This window comes from Arachis hypogaea, chromosome 5 (genome assembly GCF_003086295.3).
Source record: "Arachis hypogaea cultivar Tifrunner chromosome 5, arahy.Tifrunner.gnm2.J5K5, whole genome shotgun sequence".
In the NCBI taxonomy this organism is placed as follows: domain Eukaryota; kingdom Viridiplantae; phylum Streptophyta; class Magnoliopsida; order Fabales; family Fabaceae; genus Arachis; species Arachis hypogaea.
This window is the reverse complement of record NC_092040.1, coordinates 29,918,508-29,940,412: the sequence shown is the minus strand read 5'-3', so window position 1 is coordinate 29,940,412 and position 21,905 is coordinate 29,918,508. Positions and strand designations below refer to the sequence as shown.

Below are 21,905 nucleotides of genomic sequence, written 5' to 3'. Positions count from 1 at the left end.
CCATAAAGTGCCTTGCGAAGGAGACAAACCTTATTAGAAGGACAAGGATATCCCGGAGGTGGTTTCATATAGACTTTCTTTTTCTAATCCCCATTAAGAAATGCATTCTTCACATCCATCTGACTGAGAGACCATTTTTTAACCGCGCTAATGGCAAAAAAAGCTCTAACAGACGTAAGACGAGCGACAGGGACAAAAGTCTCTTCATAATCAATACCATACTCTTGCGTACAACCTTGAGCAACCAAGCGGGCCTTATAACGGTCAATAGAGCCATCACAGCGAGTCTTGATCTTGTATACCAATCTACTGCCCACAACTTCTTGATCAGAAGGAGGATCAACCAGATCCTAAGTGTGTGCTTTTTCAAGCGCCTGTAATTCTTCTTGCATTGCTTGTTGCCAATTTGGGTTTGGGGAGACTTCTCTGAATGTCTTAGGTTTATGTTGATGAAGAATAGTAGAAAAGCAATGGTAATCAAGAAGATGAGGAGGTGGATTCCTTACCCTAGAAGAACGAGCGGGAGGAGGAGGCATGACGGTAGGAGCAGGATCATCGTTCGGTCTGGAATCATCGGGAGATGGAGAAGGAGGAAGAACAGGAGGCTGTGGAGGGTCACTCGAGAGAGAATCTGTAGAATCATCACTAGGAAAAAGATCATCATTGGGGTTAGTAAACAAAGGTGACTGAGTAGTAGGGATCGACTCAAAGGATGAGAATCGAGAAAACATGTGGTGCTCCCAGAAGACAACATGACGAGATATATGAATACGTTTAGAGAGAGGATCCCAACAACGATAACCCTTGTGTTCGGTGCCATAACCAAGAAAACAACACATACGAGCCCGAGGTTCAAGTTTACTATGTTCATGAGATTGAAGAAGAACAAAACATACACAACCGAAAACTCGAAGAGAACTATAATCTGGGGAGGTATGATAAAGACGCTCAAAGGGAGTAAGATTACCAAAAATAGAAGAAGGGAGTCTATTGATAATATGAACAGCTTCACCCCAAGTACGCTCAGGACACGAAGAGGAAAGAAGCATTGCACAGACGGAGTCAAGAATGTGACGGTGTTTGCATTCAGCTCTACCATTTTGTTGAGATGTACCAGGACAAGAAAACTTAAACAAAGTACACTGTTCTGCAAGAAAGGCTAATAGTTTGGAATCACGGTATTCCATAGCATTATCACGTTGAAAAACCTTAATGACTTTGGAAAACTGAGTTTTAATCATAGTAGCAAAGTTGATATAGATCTGAGGTAACTCATGGCGATTAGTCATCAAATAAACCCAAGTAAAACAGGAATAATCATCAACGAAAATGACAAAGTATCGAGCTCCGCCCATAGAGGCAGTGGGAGCGGGGCCCCAAACATCAGAGTGAATAAGATCAAAAGGAGAGCAAGCAAGAGATGAATTATTGTGAAAAGATAAAGCAGGTTGTTTGGCAGTTTGACAAGAAATGCAATCAAAAGATTCATTTGGAACCTGACTTAAAACACCATGAGAGACAAGAGGACGCAGTTTTCCTAAGGAGGTGTGGGCAAGACGCTGATGCCATAAGTGGAGGGTAGAGGGAGAAGAAGCAGCACAGAGATTTGGTACAGGAGGAATATGAAGATTCTCGAGTTCAAACAACCTTCTGACCTTACGTCCAGTCCCGATAATTTGTCCCGTTCGAGGATCCTGTACACGACAACCAGAAACAGAAAAAGTGACTTCAAAACCCAGATCAACAAGTTGACCAACAGAAATAAGATTGAAGTTTAATTTGGGAATATAATAAGTATCAGGAAGATTAAGAGTTGACTAGGATATAGAACCCTTGTGTGTTGCATGCAAGAGGGAGCCATTTGCAGTATTGACAGAAGGTCCATTTGTAGTGGTAGACATGGACGAGAAAATATTACGCAACGGAGACATGTGATTAAAGCAACCCGAGTCAAAGTACCATTTAAAATTACATGGAGATGTGAAAAAAGCAGCAGGGGTATTACCAGAAACAGAGAGAAGATGCTGAAGAAGAGATGCAATATCAGAAAGAGAGACAGGAGACGAGTTTAGTGGACTAGGACGTGGTGGGCGAGTAGGACAGGCAGTAAATAAATGTTCCAAGAGCTTGCAGTAACGGCAGAACAACTGTGAACAATGGTAGCTAAGATGACCTTTCTGGTGGCATGTGCGACATTCAACAGAAGGACAGTCGGCGAAGAGGTGCCCAGACGGTTACAGTTTTGACAGAATTTACCCTTTCTGTCGGTGGCAGTAAAAACATCTGGCTTTTCCATGATAGCAGTCACAAAGATCAAAGAGAGGAGAGAAAACGGCAACTTCGGTGTAGAAAATGAGAAATCCGAGTGCAGAATCGAAAAGAGCTCACCAAAAAACCTTAGGGAGGGTCCCACTTGTCTGCCACGTCAGCGCCACGTCAGCAGCCACGTCAGCGAGACAAGGACACGTGGCGGCACCTGAGAGGAGGGAGAGAGACACGCTGGCAGTGAGGTGGACGCGGGCCAACGTCAGATCAGGCCAGGTCGCGCGCGGGTCGGGCCGGGTCGCACGCGGGTCAAACAAGGAGCTGCATGCGACACGTGGTAGCGGGAGGAACGTCCAATCAGTGCCGAAATCTAACGGCTGCTGAAGCTTCTAGAAGGAGAAACAATGGAGGTGGACAGCGAACTTCTGGCGGCGCGTGACGGCACGTCTGATGGCGGATGGCGGCGATCTTGGTGGCGTTGGAAAGCTGGCGAAGAGTAGAACACGATGATGCCGGAGGTGACGAACCAAAGCGTCGAAAACAAATCGAAAAACGAGAGAAAAGAGGCACGGTCGGAGGAGAAAAACAAGAAGGGCTATGAACAAAAATTCATTGAAAAAAAAACTTTAGACTCTGATACCATGTTAGAAACAAGAAACTGAGAGAGTAATCTGAAAAGTGTATTATTGAGTTGTGATCAAAGGTACAATATATAAGGGATATTTATAGGTGCTAAATGAATCAAAGTAATAAAGACATAAAATCATACAATTAATGTACAGATATACTATATAAATATAGATGATACTAATTGATCTACATTAATTCTAATGATTCTCTAACACATACAAATATTAGCTAATCCAATTTTCTTGAGTATCAAGTTAATTATATTTTTATGGTTAGAATTATTGATACTTAAATTTTTATTATTAAAAATAATAATTCTTTTTTAAATTGGTCAATAATTTATTTATTTATAGCGAACATCTCATAGTTCTTATCATGTTAATCACTTAATCGAGGAAGTTGAAAATAAATAACTAACAAGGGATATGTAGTTCTCTCTCTTTTATGTAAATTAGGATTATTAAACATTTAAACTAGTGAAAAAACTATAGAGTGAAAGTTTATACACCTTTATCTTTTTTAATTTACAAAAAAATAAAAAATAAAAAATTTTTTCTCCCGTGTAAAAGCGAGCACAATATCTCTATGTGCAGAAATACAAATACCAAGTGTCCCAAAAGAAGAACAAAAGTTGGACTCCATGAAGTTGCTATCATCATGTAGTGCACATTCTGTTAGCTTTTCACGATATTCTCCAATTCTTATATCAACAATGTTAGGAACCAAGAGGATATCAGCAAAAAATTAGTCAAATGCCTCTGGATGAATCTAAAATCTCTACGTGGTGCTTATAAGCAGAAGTCAACCAATTCAAGTTAGTTCCAATAATAATGATTGTTAATTAACAAGATTTTTATGGATTTTTCGACATTTTTTGCCATATCTATTAGTATTTGATTTTGGACACTATTTTTTGGACTTCTATTTAGCCCAGATCACGTTTTACACTTTTTTTTGTGTTTTTGGAAATTGTTATAAATTTTATATCCTGACACCAAACAGTAAGAAAGAAAGCCATTGGCCAGAAATCTGGACAGTAAAACAAATAAAAATTTTTTATAATTTCTATTTATCTACGTATATAACTAACTTCATTTATGACAAAATATAAAATTATAATAAATACTATTTGTTTATTTTTTTTTTTACTTTTTTTATTAATAACAATAGTATTGCTGGATATTTTTTAAATTAATTAAATCTAAATTGAATATGTAATTTGAATTATATAGATTTAGAATAAAATTGATTGGCGATCTATCGTGAATCAAATATAGCAAAACTAGAAGGTATAAAATATTAATATAAGTTAAAAAAATATTTTCGCCATAATTTTATTTTTCTGCCAAAAAAATTTGAATTAACTGTGAAAGTCAGATAGTAACATAAGCAATCGTAACGCATGAAATAATAATAAAAACAGCAGTACCAGTAGTAGAGCAAAAATTTCTAGAAAAATAGATTTGTATATTTAATCCAATAAATTTTATAATAACGATTGTATTGCTGTATAGTTTTTATATAAAATATGCTAAATAAATTAACTGTTAATTTCAGAATTAAGAAGTACACATTGCATCATCTTTATTGTAATAATCATACCAGTGCAGTGTAATTTTAGAAATTAGATGTGTTAGCTTAATAAGTGTATAGTTAATTTTTTATACAAAATTTCGAATTGATTTTTATATAAAAATTCCAAATGAATTAATTAATAATATGTGGGGTGGCGAAACAGGTCGAACCTCAGGCCGACTTGTCAAACCCGCTAAAAAAGGTCGGGTCGGATTAGGATTTGGAATCTGCCAAACTAAAAAATTCTGCCGAATCCGCACCGCTAAATTTGTGGGTTTTGGCGGAACGGAGCGGGCCGGACCAAAGATTTTTATTTGTTATTTTTTATTAAATAAAAGAGTGATTACTACTATAAAATTAATAGTTATATAATTTTCACACACTTTTTTTTTATTTTTTTTATTCTTGTTTTAGTTATTAACTTTATTTATTTTATTTTACAATTTCGTATATATACTCAAACTATGTGACTTATTTTTAAAAATAAAGATGGTTCTATTGATAAATTTTATTTTAAACAATTTTATTGAAACTAAAAATTAAAAAAATAATAAAAAATATATTATAATTTGACTATTTTTATTTATATTTAATTTTTTAATTATTATTTTTTGGTGAATTTTAATAAATTTTATTTTTTTTTAAAAAGTCAAGCGAGCTAACTCGCCGGCCTGCGACTCTGCCATAAAGTGGGACGTGTTAGTATTTTGCACCCACTTTAGTTGGCAGGACGGGCCGATCTGTCCCGTTTATAGTGCAGGCATAGGCAGGGTGGGGCGGACCGACCCGCTTTGCCACCCCTGATAATATGTATAGCTAATTTTTTATATGAAATTTTATATTACATACTAGCAGTTAATTTATTATCTGATACCATGAATTGTATTCAGTTTAGAATCTTCTAACAGATCTATTAGTTATGTATTTTTCTACTAATATAATATATATGATCAAATTTTTATTTAAGTAGTCACACTTAGGAATATGGTTTCGTTCATTTAAACCAATTTAATGAATTATACTATGTTGATAGTAAAACCAACCTCCTTGAATTTATGCATAAATTTAATGACGTATTATGACATTACTGAAACAACGATTTTAATGCTGACTTTGTACCTTTTATAAATTTTCTATTTTAACTACGTGTTTAAAAAGTTTTGAGAAACAAGCTGTTGAAACCAAGGTTCTGAAAATCGAATCGGTTATCGAACTGCTCTAACTACTAATTTATTGGTTTATTTGTTTAACCGGTTCAACCGTAATTCAACCGAAAAAATCGTTTTATAATAAAATAATAAATAAAATATAAATTAACAACACTAAAATATAATTATAGTCTAATATAAATTTTAAAATATCATCCAAATTAAAAATACTACATAAACTACGATGTTACGATCTCACTCAAATATAAACTCAAAAATCAAATAACAAAAATAACCAACCAAACATAAAATGCCAACATCCAAAGTTCACAGCAAAATTACCAACAATCTTGAGAGAAACCAATAATAACAACATAATTCAACCTACAGCAAAGTTCACAATTTAACTAAAAACATATAATAACTATTTGCTCGCTAACTGAATATTTAATATTGTAGATTTAGTAACAACGATGGTCTAAAACCATAATAAAATCTATACCATTAGATTATCTTGATATATAATCCAATTAATTGAGTTAACAATGCAAGATCTTGCTCATAATAATCTGCATTTTAAAAGGGAAACTCCTTTTTTTGCTTAAAGTTAGACCCCTTTTTAATATAACATACATTCAAACTATGGAGACATGTTTTCCAATGGAACCAAAAGGAAAGAGAAAAAGGAAAAATATTGAAGACATACCAAACAGCTTAGAAGTCATGGCAAAAACAAGAAAATATGCAGTTACAGCTAAAGTTGAGAGGCTAAACTCAGCTGTCCACTGATGTGAATACTAAATTTCAAGATTAAGCCACATTTCCTTGAAGAAGACCTTCTCTAATTTAATTAGTAACCCACAGCAACCCACAGCAAAATTCAACCCATAGCAATAACTATAATTCAATCTAATTACAATATCATAGCAACCAAAGGCAAAGTTCACAGATTAATTAACAATTATTCAACTAATAATAACAGCATAATTCACAGATTAGTTAATAATTATTCAACTCATAAGTTCATAGATTATTCAACAATTATTGTTTTAAAAATAAAACCTAGAAGCTAGAAGCACAAAACAGAGGGGAAACTGGACCTGTGGAACTGAGCTGACACCGACGATGGTGGAACAGAGGTGCACGACGGAGGTAGAAACCGCGATGGTGGAACAAATGGTGCTTCCAGAGTTGAAACGACAACGATGTGGAGAGCTGCAACAACCGCGACAGTAATCTTCAAAGCTCCAACTTGCGACGGAGACGGGAGCGGTTCAGCAGCTGGACGAAAGTGACGGAGACAGCTCACCGGCGTTGACAGGAAAGACGAGCGCGAGGGTCAAGGGAGGGAGATAGATGCGCCATTGTGTGGGTTGCTATGGTTCTTGGGTTGGGAGGGCAGGGTAATCGCGTAATGCACAATGGGGGAATGGGGGGGGGGGGTTTACCGGTTTAGTGCATCCAAACGGTTGTGTTTTGCATTTTTGCTAAATTCTCAAAAACCGTCCGATTCACAGTTCGGTTTGACCGACCGGTTCCTGGCCGGTTTGACGGTCCAACAGTGGTTTTCTAATCTTGCGGTTTTGACATTGATCCGAACCAAAATCTCTATCGGTTTCCAGTTTGATCGGTTCGACCGGCCAGTTCGAATCGATTTTCAAAACCTTGGCTGAAACTAATATTAGAAATATTTTTAAACTTGTGAGAAATGAGATAGAAGCAACATGTGCTTTAAATGTCATTAACTACCTATTATATAATGTTAATCAATAATGGCTATTTAAAGTATTCTATGATAAAGATAAGGATTGCGTGTGAGTGCAGGCTATTTGAGACTCGTGGATTAACGTGCTTCCACATCTTTGGAGTCTTGAAGCATCGCAATACAAAATTCGTCCCTGAATCCCTTCTCCTAAAAAGATGGACAAGAAAAGCAAATAGTGATTTTATATGCACAATTGGAGAGCAAGAATTCGCTGATAATATAGTGCACACACTTAGACGTGGCACAATAGCATCAATTTGTTGAAAACTCTTATATTTCTTCAAAAAATTCAGCCAACTATAGGAAAATTTTAAGTGAGTAATTGAAGCTAATTTCAAAAGTATAAAAAAGAAGTAATACACGAGCGATTCTTTCCCCTACGTCAATGCTAATAGGTGATCCTATTGTTGTAAAGTCAAAAGATGTTCCAAGAAAAGTTCAAAAAGGCCAAAAGAGACGGAGATGTGCACATTGTAAGTCAAGAACTGACCTATACCTATCAACAAAAATAATATGTATTGGTATCTAGTTGTTTTTCATTTTGTAATCATTAAAAAATTTTTCTAGACTCCCTACCAATTGTTTCAAAAAAAAAAAGGAAAGAGATCGACTATTGTAAAGCTAGTAAATTAGCTTTTCCTAATTTTGCTTTAAAAATTATGACGTTTTTTTTAAGTTTCAAATATTATTCTTTATTTAATTTTTTTCTATATGAATAGGCTAAATATCTGGAAGATATGCTCAAGTATAACTCATTCTATAAATACAACACTCCACTTAGGCCACGAATACTTGATTTTGCATTTGTGGATACGCTAGAAACAAGAGAACAAGCTCCTGACTCGTAAGGAATATCTGTAGTTATATTTTTCTCTTTGAAATATTTATCTGCATAAGCTAACCACATCGTATTTAACACAATAAAGATTATGGGATATGGGAGGCAACTTGGATGACAAACTATAGGAAGACATATAGTTATACAATAAATGTAATTTTCTTTTGCTTAAAAAAAAAAGATAAATTGCACCTCATTTACTAGTGTATATGATTTTGTCGGTAACTCTAAAATAATTATATTTTTTAGGTTAATGATGGTACAAGAATGCGACTTGCGTTGGATTTGATTCTAAGTCCCAACTTGATGCTGCACAATGTCATTGACTTTGTTGCCAAGAATTACAATAAGTATAGACAGAAAGATTCAAACAAAAAAAAATTACTCATGTAGTCATATTTGGTTTATGTTTAGAGTTGTTAGTTTCATCTCTTTTACTTGAAAAGTTATTATGCACTATAAGTTATTATGTAACCAGCCTTTTATATTTGATAAAATTACTGCTTTAATATTTGTTTTCAAGAAATAACTAAACTGTAAGCTTGAAATTCAGAGACTTTAGTACACTTTAAATTTGACTAGATTCACTACAAGTACCCTAGCATTCCCTTCTCGATGATGAACGTAGTGATTCCTTTTGACCCAGCTGTTATGTTTGTCTTTGCATAGACAACCTAATTCAGTTCAATATATCAAATGTGCTATACATTCTCAGTATTTGTGTAGACTATTAATCAAATGTGCTATAATTAACATTTTTATTGACAATTTGAAAAAACATTACCCCTCTACGTTTATAAAGGCAAATTAAACAAGTGTAAAGTCACTACGAAAAGGATGGAAAAATGCAAAAATGATTAAAGAAACATATTAATGTTTGAGCGAGTGGACCATTAGTACACCACATCTTGATTCCATTAAGTACGAAGAAATAAAATAAAGAGATTGAACCAAAGCAAAAAAAAGTGATTAAAATTCAGACAATTATATGATTAAAATCATGTTCTGTTTGAAGAAATTACAATTAGTAATGGTATGAACAAAGCTAAATCTTGCTAACATTTACCAAAATCACAGCCCCAATTTGCGTCCCTGCCACCAACAATCCAAATTTGTAATCACTTAGTCAAAGGAGATATATAGCGGGGTCGAGGAAAGAGCGGGATCTTCTTGGTGTGGCGATGGACTTGTTACGTTTGAGAAGGTGCAGTGGAACAGAGCAAAGTAGAGGAAAGCTTCAGGCAAGCAGCGAGCAGTGGTACATGACAAGCTTCGTCTCTTGCAGCTGCAACAGATTCAAACCATCCCCATCTAGGAGAAGATGGTGAGCTATTCTGGCAAAAGACAGGAAGCAGAAGAGCCAAGTGTTGCCATCTTCGTCGGATCCAACAGAAACAATACTAATTAGAGCTCGAGGAAAAAAAGGTTAGCACTAGCAGGTTTGGGGTTGTCACGCAAGGGAAGGTCCACCGTGAAAACCTGGCGGAGTAGGACTTGGGCATTGTTTTTGTTAAAGCAGAAGAGGCCAAGATTATTGCCGGTGGAGGTTCTGACAACCAACAAGAGCTTCTTCTTCTTCTTTATCAGAGAAAAAGAAGATGAGAGAGGAGACAAAGAATCCTGCTTCTTCTTATTTTCGAAATAAAAAGAAGAGAAACTTATAAAAGATGAATAACATTTTTTATTTTTTAAATTTTTCGGATGTATTTTTGTTTTATTTTTTAAATTATTTAAAATCTAAATATATGAATTGAGGTTAATTGAATTTTAAATTTTGATTGATTGAAAAGAGTAGTTTTTATCCAACGTAAAAAAAATATTAAAGTCTTTTTATAAAATTAAATAATAAAATATTTTTATTTTTATTAAATTATAAAAATATTTTAATAAAAATAATAATATAATATATATTTAAAAAAATAATTACTGATATAAAAAATATATTTTATATATTATTTTATTATTATTCATATTTTTAATGTATCGATATATATATGAATTTATCATCGTATTGAACCAAAATCACATTATGTAACTATAATATATGCATGCTTTATAAATTTAGAATTGTATGTGACATGTGGTGATAAAAAAGATGGAAATACAAACGAAAATGAATGTTAATCAAAGAAAATTAGACAAAAATAGTTATAACTTGCCTTATTTAGTATTAGTTAATTATTGCGACAATTAATGAATGTTAAATAATAGAAATTCTGACTGTTTTTTTCTTCATAATATTATCGAATACTAGGGGTGTGCATGGCCCGACCCGACCCAAAGAGTCGGCCTGGCCCTGAACACTTTAGGGGCTAATTTGGCGGGATATCATCGGGTCTAGGGTCGGGTAAGGGTCTTAAAAATATACCTGGTTATTAGTTCAGATCGAGTCTGGGTCAAGGTGAACCCGGCTTCGCCTAGCCCGTGTGCACCCTAAGGGAACTAAAAAAGATATATATGTTTTAAATTTATTTCAATATTATGTTATATTAATTATAAGTTTATTGTTTTACTTTTAATCACACTTGTTGAAATAGAAAATAGATCAAAGAAGCATCAAATTAGAATTTATGGACAAATTCAAGTTCAAATATGGATATCAACTTTTTGGTAACAAGTTTCTTCTTTATAAATAAGTGCATTATAAATACGTTTCTTTATAAATTGTTATTAAAGCTTAAAAGACCCGTTTTTCACCCGATTTGGACCTGGAATAGTTATGGCATGAAAATATTTAGGTTTTATCGGGTCTAGGATCAGGTTAGAATCTAAAAAATAGACCCGATGTATATATTTAGGATTGGATTTGGGTAAAGACAAATCTGATTTCACTCGACCCATAAACACCCCTATCGAATACAAAATCTTATATCTATATATGAAACCAAGGCATATTCGTTAGTGCGTTTCTGACGTGTCAAGCAGCGCAAGCAATCCACACTACTGTAAACGTAATCGAGAGTTTTCCTGAACTTTATGTACAAAATGTACAGAATATGTATAGCAGATTGGATATGATATTATATGTTACTATGTTATTAATCCTTCTTTCTTTCTAAGCTACTCGAAGTACCCATTAAATCTAAATTTCATTTTACTTTTTAATTTTTTAATCAACTTAAATGCTAATCATGTTACTGTACTACTAGGTAATAATAATAATAATAATAATAATAATAATAATAATAATAATAATAATAATAATAATAATAATAATAATAATAATAATTCTTATTATGCATTTTAACTTATATAACATGTATAAATTTCAAAATAATTTTCTTTCTACATATTTTTATTATTTGGTGGTGATTACTTAATATTTACTCTCTAATAACATATATCTCCAACTTTCCATGTTTAGCGTATGCTAGGTACATCCCAATATATGCTATTATATTTGAATATCTAAATACTAAGTACATGCTAATATATGGTACTATATTCTTAATATACTTTTGTAACTCACTTTTGTCATCTAGCTAGGTTAGTGCATTCAAAATTTGGCTCGAAACAATGAGTTTACTGACAACATCTTCACTACAGAGTTGTTATCATTATAATTACAAATCCATAAACAAATGAAAGTCAACTCCTGTGGCCGTTATCTCTTAAATCCTTCATCTCTTTTTATCTGTTCCTACATTCCTATATATTTACTAATTTCGTTTTCAACCTGACGCTAGAAATAACCCCAACAATTTCATTCACACCTGCATCCATTACTTAACATCAGTGGTTTCATTGCGTATTAGGCATGGCATCTAACAATTTTCATCATCAAGGAAGATATTTTTACATGGAAATCAATCAGGTATGATATGTATCTACTTGATAGTAGTTGATTATTATTGTTCTTACTTATTTAAAAATTAACTATTACGCCCCTGCTACCGAAACTGAACTTATTGAATCCACTTATTTTTCTCAGGGCATGGGTGAACTACCATCCATATTTTTTAGGAGATTCAAGGATGTAATACCCAACTACAAGACATTCTATGATTTTACCAACAATGAAGTTGATGTCGTCATTAAAAAGGGATACTGCACCGCTATAATTGTTACCGAATACAAAAATCTCTCAACCCTTTATGGCCTTAAAGACAGTGGATGGCTTAGTGTCTTTTTTGTTGAGGGAGACAAATTCCTGATCATTGAGGCAAAGGACTATAATATGTGTACGAAGGTTCCTTGTTTCCCACCTCTGAAGCTGCCAGTCGACATCATACCTACTGTCATTGTTGATGAAGTCATACAAATATTCGACCACACTCCACACGGTAGCTCACTCGCACAAGAAACTCCATCACCATCATTTGGAAGCTCTCCTATCAAAACTCCTAACATATCGGCGTCAGTTTCACATGCAGAACATTTCCCTCAGGGCTATGAAGTTGATGCTGACCCCGAACGCTAGCCCCTGAGGTCGATAGTATCTACCATGGCTGGTGACATATGCCCGCAGCTCAACTTTTGTCCCAACCTATCAGCTGCGCAGTTAACATTTCATGATGTGCCAGATTTTATAAGAGAAGCTCTTTCCATGTGTGGCGTTAATGCCTATTCCGATGTGGCTATTCCACCCGTTGAGGCCCTATTTGAACCTTTAACCAATGAAGGAATAGAGAACTCAAACACCAACATAGCAGTGGTTAATGAAGAAGACAACCCACCTCCTCCAAAACCTATTCAAAATATCCAGCTGCAGAATCGAGCGCCAACACCAGAGCTGATTACAGTTGTCAGGATAATTTCGGGATACCAAGCTTCTCATTACTCAATGGCAATATATATATATATATATATATATATATATATATATATATATATATATCTTTTACTTTTATACATTATTCGGCATTTTTTTATGAATGTAACTCATGGTGAAACCAAATCTTTTTTGCTGCTTCTACTAGCTACATTTGCTTCTCAAGCATTTCCATCAAGGATGGATTTTATTTATGTTAGGGACATGCGTAAACCACCTGTCTTAATGAAGCTTAGATGGAGGAGTACAAGGTCATTAGAGGCATTTCTCACTAGGGGCTGGAAAGATTCTCTATTGCCCACGGGTTAAAGGGAGGGAGCGTTGTGCGCTTTAGTGTATTCATCTATGATGAAACGCTTATGTTTTTCAGGTTTTACGCCTTTAGCGCAAGACTATTAGCACCAGTGAAATACGTATTACTTGGTCTAGGTTAGGAAAATTATTAATAGTAACCTCCATGAGTGCTAATTATGTAGTGTGGCTTGAACAGTCTCTAATCCTTTGGTCCTTTTGCTTGCTTACAGTGTAATGAAGTTCTAATTGAAAAATATATGTTTATATTTATTGTATCCCACTAGATAGATATATTGCATACCAAGGCAGCTGCGAGATATCATAAGCCTCATGGGTTTGTTTAGTTCAATCCAAATGCGTGCTTCTATATATTAATAAGTTATTCTTTTGAGGTTAGTCTAATGTTATTCCTATAATTAGGAATCAAATATTAATGCTCTACATTTCATCATATGTATGATTTTAAAAGAAAAGTCAAACATGAGACATGATCTATTGCATGATTGTTTAATTCTTTTTTGCCTAGCCTATACCATGCATCTCGCTACAAGTAATATAGTTGGGCCCAGTTATTATATAACAATAAGGATAACTCTATGTAATTTTCCTACATGTAAATTAATTCATTGGGCCCAGTATATTGTGTTAAAGTAACTAACTAACTATAGCTTGCCAGTCCAAATAGAAGCAGAATGACCAAACCATAAAAAAGGAAAAAACTAATCAAAACCCTAAAGGTAACTATAAGCAAACAGAACCTCTTATTCAAACGGTGCTCTATGTCATGCTTGCAATTCCCTAGTCCGTTTCTTCATAAGTACAAAAATATCCAAAAACAAGTTCAGATATCAAATGCAAACAAGAGTGGATCGAGGTCAATAGGAGTGACAATGACATCCATCTCGATTAATGCCTCAATGGGCGAGCACTGACTAGCGGTGGCGAAGATCTTCGCCATTATCGATGACAGCCGTCGACGACAACGTGCGGTCAGCGATGGAGATAAGGTCTTCTTGAATCATGTCTGCAATTGATTTCCATATTTGGCAATAGTGACCCATGCTCCCTCAATCGTCACCGTTTTTTGTCACTTCCTTTGAATTTGGTTGCTCGGCTGCTGCTGTTGGACGTTTCAGGTTCGATTTCGTTAGTCACTAAGACTAATGGGATCATTCTCTCGTGGTCAGTATACTTACTTATCATATTTTTGTTGATTGAATTATTAGTGCCTCAATAATTTTATTTCGTTATTCCACACATAATAATCGCTAAAATAAACATCAATATTGTATTTTTCATGCCTCAGCTATCATCAGTTAATCGGTATATTAACAACTGCTTTTTTCATAAGGGTTATACCTATTCTTTTTAGTTGCCATTATTTTTCACAACATGTTAAATTTTAATTATGCATACAAGATAAAACAAGTTATTGATGCACATTGGAATAATTTTTCTGGCAGTACACATGCACTCCTCTTCGACCCTGTACTCATACAAAAGGGCCGCAGAACATGTTCCCCAAAAGGTGCACACGGAACCATGCCAAGTTCTTTTTTTGGCCGAGACATTACATATCTTAGAAATTACCTGCTACTCTATCTTATATGCTTAACAATCTATGAAGCCTGGTCGTTATACCGCACTAGCCACAAAAGTCCAACAAATGATAATGGCTTTTCATAGCAATCATTGTCTTATTCCCTACATTGAAACATTGAGTATGCTCATCGGCCCGTCCCGTGAGAAGCTGACTACCCAATATAAATTCAACCATCCTCTAGCTTGCTCCACCATCCCAACCATATTCAGATACCTGTCACTGTGCACTGGAATCCCATCAGAAAGTTCATCATCATGGTCACTTCAGTGACTCTGCTAAAGGATATTGCCTTTGACATGGAGAATCCAAGTTGTAAGATCAAGGTAAGGGTGATAAAGATCTGGTTTGTCAGACATTCCGAATAGAAATATCAAAAGCCTATGCTGGACATGGTGGTTATGGATCACTTAGTAAGCTTATATCATGGATTCACTTATTGTAAAACCCGGTTAATTAACGGCTAATTAACCCATAAATGAGAATTTATTCTAGAAAGCCTAAAATGTGATTTTTATGGCTAAATGTGATAGAGGATTTTGAGACGAGAATTTCGGTACCAATTTTATAGAAATCGGACCAAGATTGGACCGAATGGGCCAAACCGGGCCAAACGGACCCAAAGTGGGTCCTTGGCCCAACATAACTTAACCAAAACCCTAGTTTTCAGCACTCTCTCTCCTCATTTGTTACACACACAAGCTGAAATTTGAGAGAAAGGGAGGAAGAACACTCTCTCAAGTTCTCTCCCTTGGTTGATCTTCAAACCACCATAACTTTTGATCTAGAGCTCCGATTGCCGCCCCGTTTGCGGCCACGCGTTCACCGCGGAGAGCTCTACAAAACCCATACAACCAATCTTGAGGTAAGACACGTGTTGCTGTTCGAAATCTCAGCCCTTATTTTCGAGTTTCATGGGTGAAATGTTGAGATTTTGGGTTCTTTGATGTTATAGGACCCAACTCTCTTGAAGGAGAAGGTTAATCTTGTCTCCTTGGACCTTGGGTGTGGTAAGGTTCTTAACCCTAGTGTAATTTTGTTGTTTTATGATGTTTGGGTTTTGAGATGTTGTGTATGGGTATGATGGTTGTGGCTTAGGTTGTGTGTGTGTGGATATTGGAGCTTGATTGGTGATTTTGAAAAGCTTGGAAAAGGTTTGGTGGTGAAAAATCTGTTCTTGGAGGTGTTGAGGCCTTGAGAGCTTGTGGATAGGTGATTTGGAAGTGCTCCGGTGGAGCTTCGGAAAATCGGCTAAGGTATGGTTTCGGTTTCCCGTATCTAATATGTAATGTGGTAGGAAATACTTAGGCTAGAGGCCCTAAGATAGGCATTGAATGGTTGATGTTGATTAATGATTGAGATATATGATGTGGTCATATATGTGATGATGGTTATTGATGCCTTGGTGGTATGATGTATGAGAAATATGCATGTTGTGATATATGCTTGATGATTGGTTATGGTTGAATTGTGGGTTGAACCATGTTGATGGTGAGTATGATATTGATTGTGTACAATGATGATTTATTGGAATTGGTGTTGTTGAGAATTGGCATGAGTAAGAGTATATGATATGTCAATATATTTGAGTTTGAGCCACTTGGGTGAAGTGGGTTAGAATGATGAGATAGTGATTTTGTATATTGTGGTAATGTGTCAATGTGTGAGTTGAGGAGGCTTGATGTTGAAATTGATATATTTTGATTGATTTCAAAGAAAAGGGATGAAAATGACATGTTTTGATTGATTTTGAGAAGAGTTGGAAATGACTTGTTTGCAAATGGCACTTTGTGGTTTTTATGAAAAATATGGTTTTTGGGCATACTTTGGTGGGACATAACTTGAACTACGGATCTCTGTTTTGTGCCAAATCTATTTAGAAATGAAATTGGATCCGGGATGTCCATGCCGTTCGAAGAACGGGTGAAAAACGATTTAAAATGAGAAAGTTATGTCCGTTGGAAGATTGGGGTTTAAATTGGTGAATTCTGCAGCTTTTAACTTAGAAAATTTTTTGCAGAATGACCCCTTGCGCGTGGGCGCACTTGGCGCGTGCGCGCCATTCTTCCCGAAAATGCCATCCATGCGTGAGCGTGATGTGCGCGGGCGCGCCGATGGTGCTGCACCCACTGCCCAGCCATTTTCCAGAGAGTCATGCCAGAACTGTGCCAGTGTTGTGCCTGGGGCACGAGGACACCCACGCGTACGCGTGGTTGACGCGTACGCGTCGATTGGCAAATTTTTAATCCACGCGTTAGCGTGCATGACGCTTGCGCGTCGATGAAGTTTTTGAGGACCATCCACGCGTGCGCGTGGAGTGCGCGTACGCGCGGACCTGTTTTCATCCCAAAGTTGATTTTTGAGTTTTAAAAGCCAAATTTCATACTTCTAAGCCTCCGATCTCACCACTTATATCCTAAATCATTATGATAAGCCTAGCTATGAGAGAAGGAGCTAGTGGATGTGGTAACTTGCGAGTGAAGCAAGGGAAAATGAATAATCAATGAGGAGCATTGATGATTATGTGAGATGTGGAGGATGGTGGTGGAAGTGCTTGTTATGCCATTGGCCGAGGGGCTGTAATTGTTTATGAATTGGCTGGTTCTGGATTGAACCGTGAGCCGGAATAGATGTGTATGCTATGAATATTGGCTGGTTCTGGATTGAACCGTGAGCCGGAATAGCTGTGTATGCTATGAATTTTGGCTGGTTATGGATTTAACCGTGAGCCGGAATGGCTGATATGGATGTTGATCCATGGATGAGAATTCATGCATGTTTATGCTGAATTATTGATAATTGTGATTTGCACTTCCACTATCTGAGATACGAGTTTCCCTGGGTAGTAGCAGTGGCTAGCCACCACGTGCTCCAGGTTGAGACTTGATACTCTGTTGACCCTATGTCGTAAGTGTGGCCGGGCACTGTGAAAGACCCGGATGAGCTCGCCCCCGTAAATATTCACCAGTGAGGGTGATGGATATAGATCATGATTATGATCAAGTTTATGACGAGTATAACTCGAGTTGGGGATGCATGACAGAGGGACAGTCCAATGGTTAGCGACCAGGACTTGTTGGGTTGGCTCTATAACCGACAAGATGATATCATCAGCCACTAGGAACAGGCATTCATCATATGCATACTATATGAATTGTTTGAGATTGCCTATTTGAATGCATAATACTTGCTAATTGTCTAAATGCCTTAACTGTTCCTATTTGTATATTCTTTGTTTGATATAACTGTGTTTGCTACATTATACTCCTGCTGGTGGTTGGGAGGTCTGAAGGAATTGGAAAGGGAAGTATTAGTTAGACTGAAGAATCTTTAGTCAGATGCCCTTTATGGTTTAGCTTGTTTATAAGCTTTGATATTATCTGGAGAAAGTTCTAGGATTGCCTTTGGCTTTCCTCCATTATTATGTATTATATATGTGGAAGCTGTTACCATGCTGAGGACCTCTGGTTCTCACCCATGCGGATTTTGTGGTTTTCAGATGCAGGACGTGAGGTTTCCCGCTGAGGCATGCTGGAGACTTCTATATTTGCGAAGATCCTTTGTCCTCAGGGCTATGTTTTGGTTTATATGTTTTGTTTAGATACTTTTATCTCCATTAAATAATACAAACTGTGATGACTCCCCTTATGGGAGATTATGGAGAATAGGTTTCATGTATTTGTGTCCCTTTGGGTTTCCTTTGGGTTTTCCTTATTTTTATCATATGTATATATTGTTATGCTCGGATCGGTTATCTTCGCAGCCGGATTTTGAGTCTTGATATTCCTGTTTTTGACACTCCTTTGTATATATATAATCACGCGTTGGTTATCCTTGTTCGTTACGTTATCGATCGGAGTGTTGCGCTTTAAGGTCGCGGTTTTTGTTTACCCCTTTTTCTACAAAGGCTCCTAGTTATAATCAATTATTCATACTACTATACGTACTAAATTTTTATTTTTAGAGGTCGTAATACCTTGCCATATCTGAATTATGACTTAAGCATAAGACTCTGTATGGTAGGGTGTTACACTTATTAACTTGGGAAATCAAAAACTATGTGCATACTTATTTTCTATCTGCTTTGCAATATGTTAATGTTAATTTGAAAAATAGACAATTATGTGCAGGGGGATCGCATACAAATCTCCATCAGAAACCCACACAGATGGCTGTTTGAAGATGACTTGGCCGAAGGCAACATATACACCATATCAAATTTTTCATTGTCTTCAAACAATCAGAAGTACAAGCCAACCAATCACGCGCAGCAAATTTATTTCAAAAGGGATACTCAAATTAGGACCGTGCAAGATAATTCATTTCCCATGAACATGTTTCGGTTTGTTCCCAATGAGCTGACTCTTAATCACACCAATGCTCGATCCCATTTTATTGGTATGGCATATTCACAACTTTATGTAGTTCGTTGTGGCTATTACTATCGCATTGACGTCCCATTGGATTTTTTCATGCAAATGTCATCGGACTAATTACTACCAAGGGTGACATTATCGAATTTAAAAGGAATGGAAAGACTTGCATTGACATAGTCGTGGAGCTTCAAGACATGCAGTGAGTACAAAAACTTATACATGCTTTTCGTTTTAATGTTATGCTTTCTAATTGCTCTCATATGGAACCATTTTGAAACAGGGGAAAAGATAACATTTGATGCACTCTGTTGGAAGAATTCGCTACTAAGTTGGTGAAACATATGGATGAACAACCAACCATTGAGTATATATTCATCTTGCAATTTGCAAAATTCAATCTATATAAAGGTTAATTACTTTGAAAACAAACTGTTGTTAATTACCACGACCGTCTTTATTCCGAATGTATTTTGATTTATATTGATTGTTTATTTGTCTTATACAATCCTTCAAATTTAACAGGCACAATGGGCATATCGAATATCAATTACAACTCAATACTGCACATAATGCATACCTCAAAGAAGTGAAGGAATTCCGTCAAAGGTTTCGGTAGTTAGTTATTTGTTACATTGTTAAAGATTATGTAATGTACCTATAACTATTGGCTATAATATTAGCGTCACCTTATTCTTGTAGTATTATCATGTCTAGGGTGCCACCTGCAAATAGGCTATCCCAACTTGCTGCAGAACCCGTATACAATCTGGAAGATGACCTCATCAACCAATCTACATACAAGTCAATATCAGAGCTCAAAGAGACAATTGAGTGAGATGCTATAGATGTTCTCATTTTCCTTTAAAAATTTTGTTCACAGTTATAGGAATCTGATCCTAACCAAAAACAGGGTGGTAATTTTGCTATTATTGGTGTTGTTGCTATTGATCTTAAGAATGGATGGTGGTACAAGAGTTGCAAATATTGCTTTCACTCATTAAAAGAGACAAAAAAATCATACCACTGTACTAAATGTGACACATATCTAAATACTCACATTCTTAGGTATGGTTCCGCAAGTTGTTTATTCGATATTTAGAATAACATCACTTGCAAAGTATTCTAACCTGTACCTTTAAATCAACAATTATAGATACAACATTAATATGAGAATGGTTGACGATACAGAAGCGGCTTCATTCTTGCTGTATGACAAAAAGGTGGTCAAATATCTTGGAGTTACTGCCTCTGATCTTAGGCTAGCTCAGTTGACAAGGGTATCAAATTTGTGGGTTAAATGTACATTATACTATTATTAATCCAAATTTAGCAAGGCGCTTAACATATTTTATACACGTAGGATGGTATCAATGAGGAATATCCAACTGAACTGAACTCACTGGTGGGACAAAAATTTCTATTCAAAGTTGCCATTAAAATGGAAGATCTGAATGCCTTTCAGTTATGCAGGATAATTGTCACTAAGCTGTGTGGGGAGACGAGTGTCTTAACCATGTTTTTGGATAAGCATCACATGCACGAGGTATCCAATAAATAGTGTATGTATGTTGAATTATTTTTTAATTAAAGATAACTAAATTATTTTATATGTTAACATTGTAGCCGTCCGTAGGCTTTGAGAACTCAAAACTCCTTAGCATGCAAACTAACTCTGTCGAGACTCATAATGTTGGTCACATGTTCCCAACCATTCATAAAATCTTGATGAATAGCATGTGGATCTGGTTTAACAAGTTTATGTCATTTTGAACATGGAGTTGTCCCTATGCTATATTTTAGTTTATCTAGCACTAAGTTAGTGTTCTATGTGGTTGAACCCAACCTTATTTGCTTTATATGTATGGAATGTGTAGCATGGGCACATTTTGTATTGATAGTGCAACTGTGTGCCTGTTGTGTTGTCGTTTTTTCAATTGAATAAAATAGTGGCCATATCATGTTAACTTGCAAGACTTTTCATGATACATAAATCCTCCCTGCATCAACAAGTATAGCACCCACCTTCGCAGGTCTCCAATAATGCATTCCTCTAACATGCAGATGCAAATAGCTATAAAAATTCAATGGTTGATTTGCAGCGACCACACCATGTTCTTATGTGCATAAACCCATATCACAAACTGCCACCAATAAAAATTAACTTATCTTTGCATCATGCTTTCCTATACAACTGGAACGCTCAAATCTTTCAAACCTCCCCTCATTCAACATGCTTTATGTAGCCTTTACCAAATCGATACATTAATTGATACGTGTCTTAATATCTTATTGACAAAAACAAATTATGTGCATACACAATTATACTTTTAAACTTATACTATTATATATATATATATATATATATATATATATATATATATATATTGATAAAATAGTATGATAATATATATCTACATAAATTGTCAAGATATAGAACCAAGTACTAACTATACTATCTTAATGAGAGTATGAAGCCTGACACATAAGATCAAGTCCATCAAAACACTCACTAATTTATTGCATCTTACTTTCTTTAAGGCATATCTCATTGCCTATTAAGAAGGGTTTAAATCCCCTAACTCCACCAACACCCCGAGAATCCTCATTCCTCTCTGACAACACGAACATACTTTCTTATTTCTA

At 35.6% G+C, this 21,905-nt stretch overlaps 1 protein-coding gene across 9 annotated transcripts; it reads left to right on the top strand.

Moving 5' to 3' along the window:
* The first annotated feature begins 13,998 nt into the window (after positions 1-13,998).
* LOC112801064 (uncharacterized) lies at positions 13,999-21,571 on the top strand. 9 transcript variants are annotated; one of them, XR_003201726.3, is made up of 8 exons: positions 13,999-14,468; positions 14,750-15,212; positions 19,017-19,284; positions 19,391-19,461; positions 19,543-19,670; positions 19,785-19,868; positions 19,977-20,539; positions 20,623-21,571. XR_003201726.3 is itself a non-coding variant. In XM_072236992.1 (8 exons), the coding sequence occupies exons 1-3, from the start codon at positions 14,450-14,452 to the stop codon at positions 19,377-19,379; spliced, it is 447 nt and encodes a 148-aa protein (XP_072093093.1). In that variant the 5' UTR covers positions 14,012-14,449; the 3' UTR covers positions 19,380-19,461; positions 19,543-19,670; positions 19,785-19,868; positions 19,977-20,093; positions 20,451-20,539; positions 20,623-21,571. The 9 variants fall into 9 exon arrangements, 5 of the variants coding, with proteins under 5 accessions (XP_072093093.1, XP_072093092.1, XP_072093094.1 ...); XM_072236992.1 differs by having other exon boundaries at positions 14,012-14,468; positions 14,750-14,814; positions 19,017-19,461; positions 19,977-20,093; positions 20,451-20,539; XR_003201720.3 differs by having other exon boundaries at positions 19,017-19,461.
* The last annotated feature ends 334 nt before the right edge of the window (positions 21,572-21,905 follow it).

Excerpts from the sequence above, each read along its gene's own strand:
- LOC112801064 (XM_072236992.1), top strand. Across the intron at positions 14,815-19,016 it reads CAGAACATGTTCCCCAAAAG|GGGGATCGCATACAAATCTC; the intron begins GTGCACACGGAA and ends AATTATGTGCAG.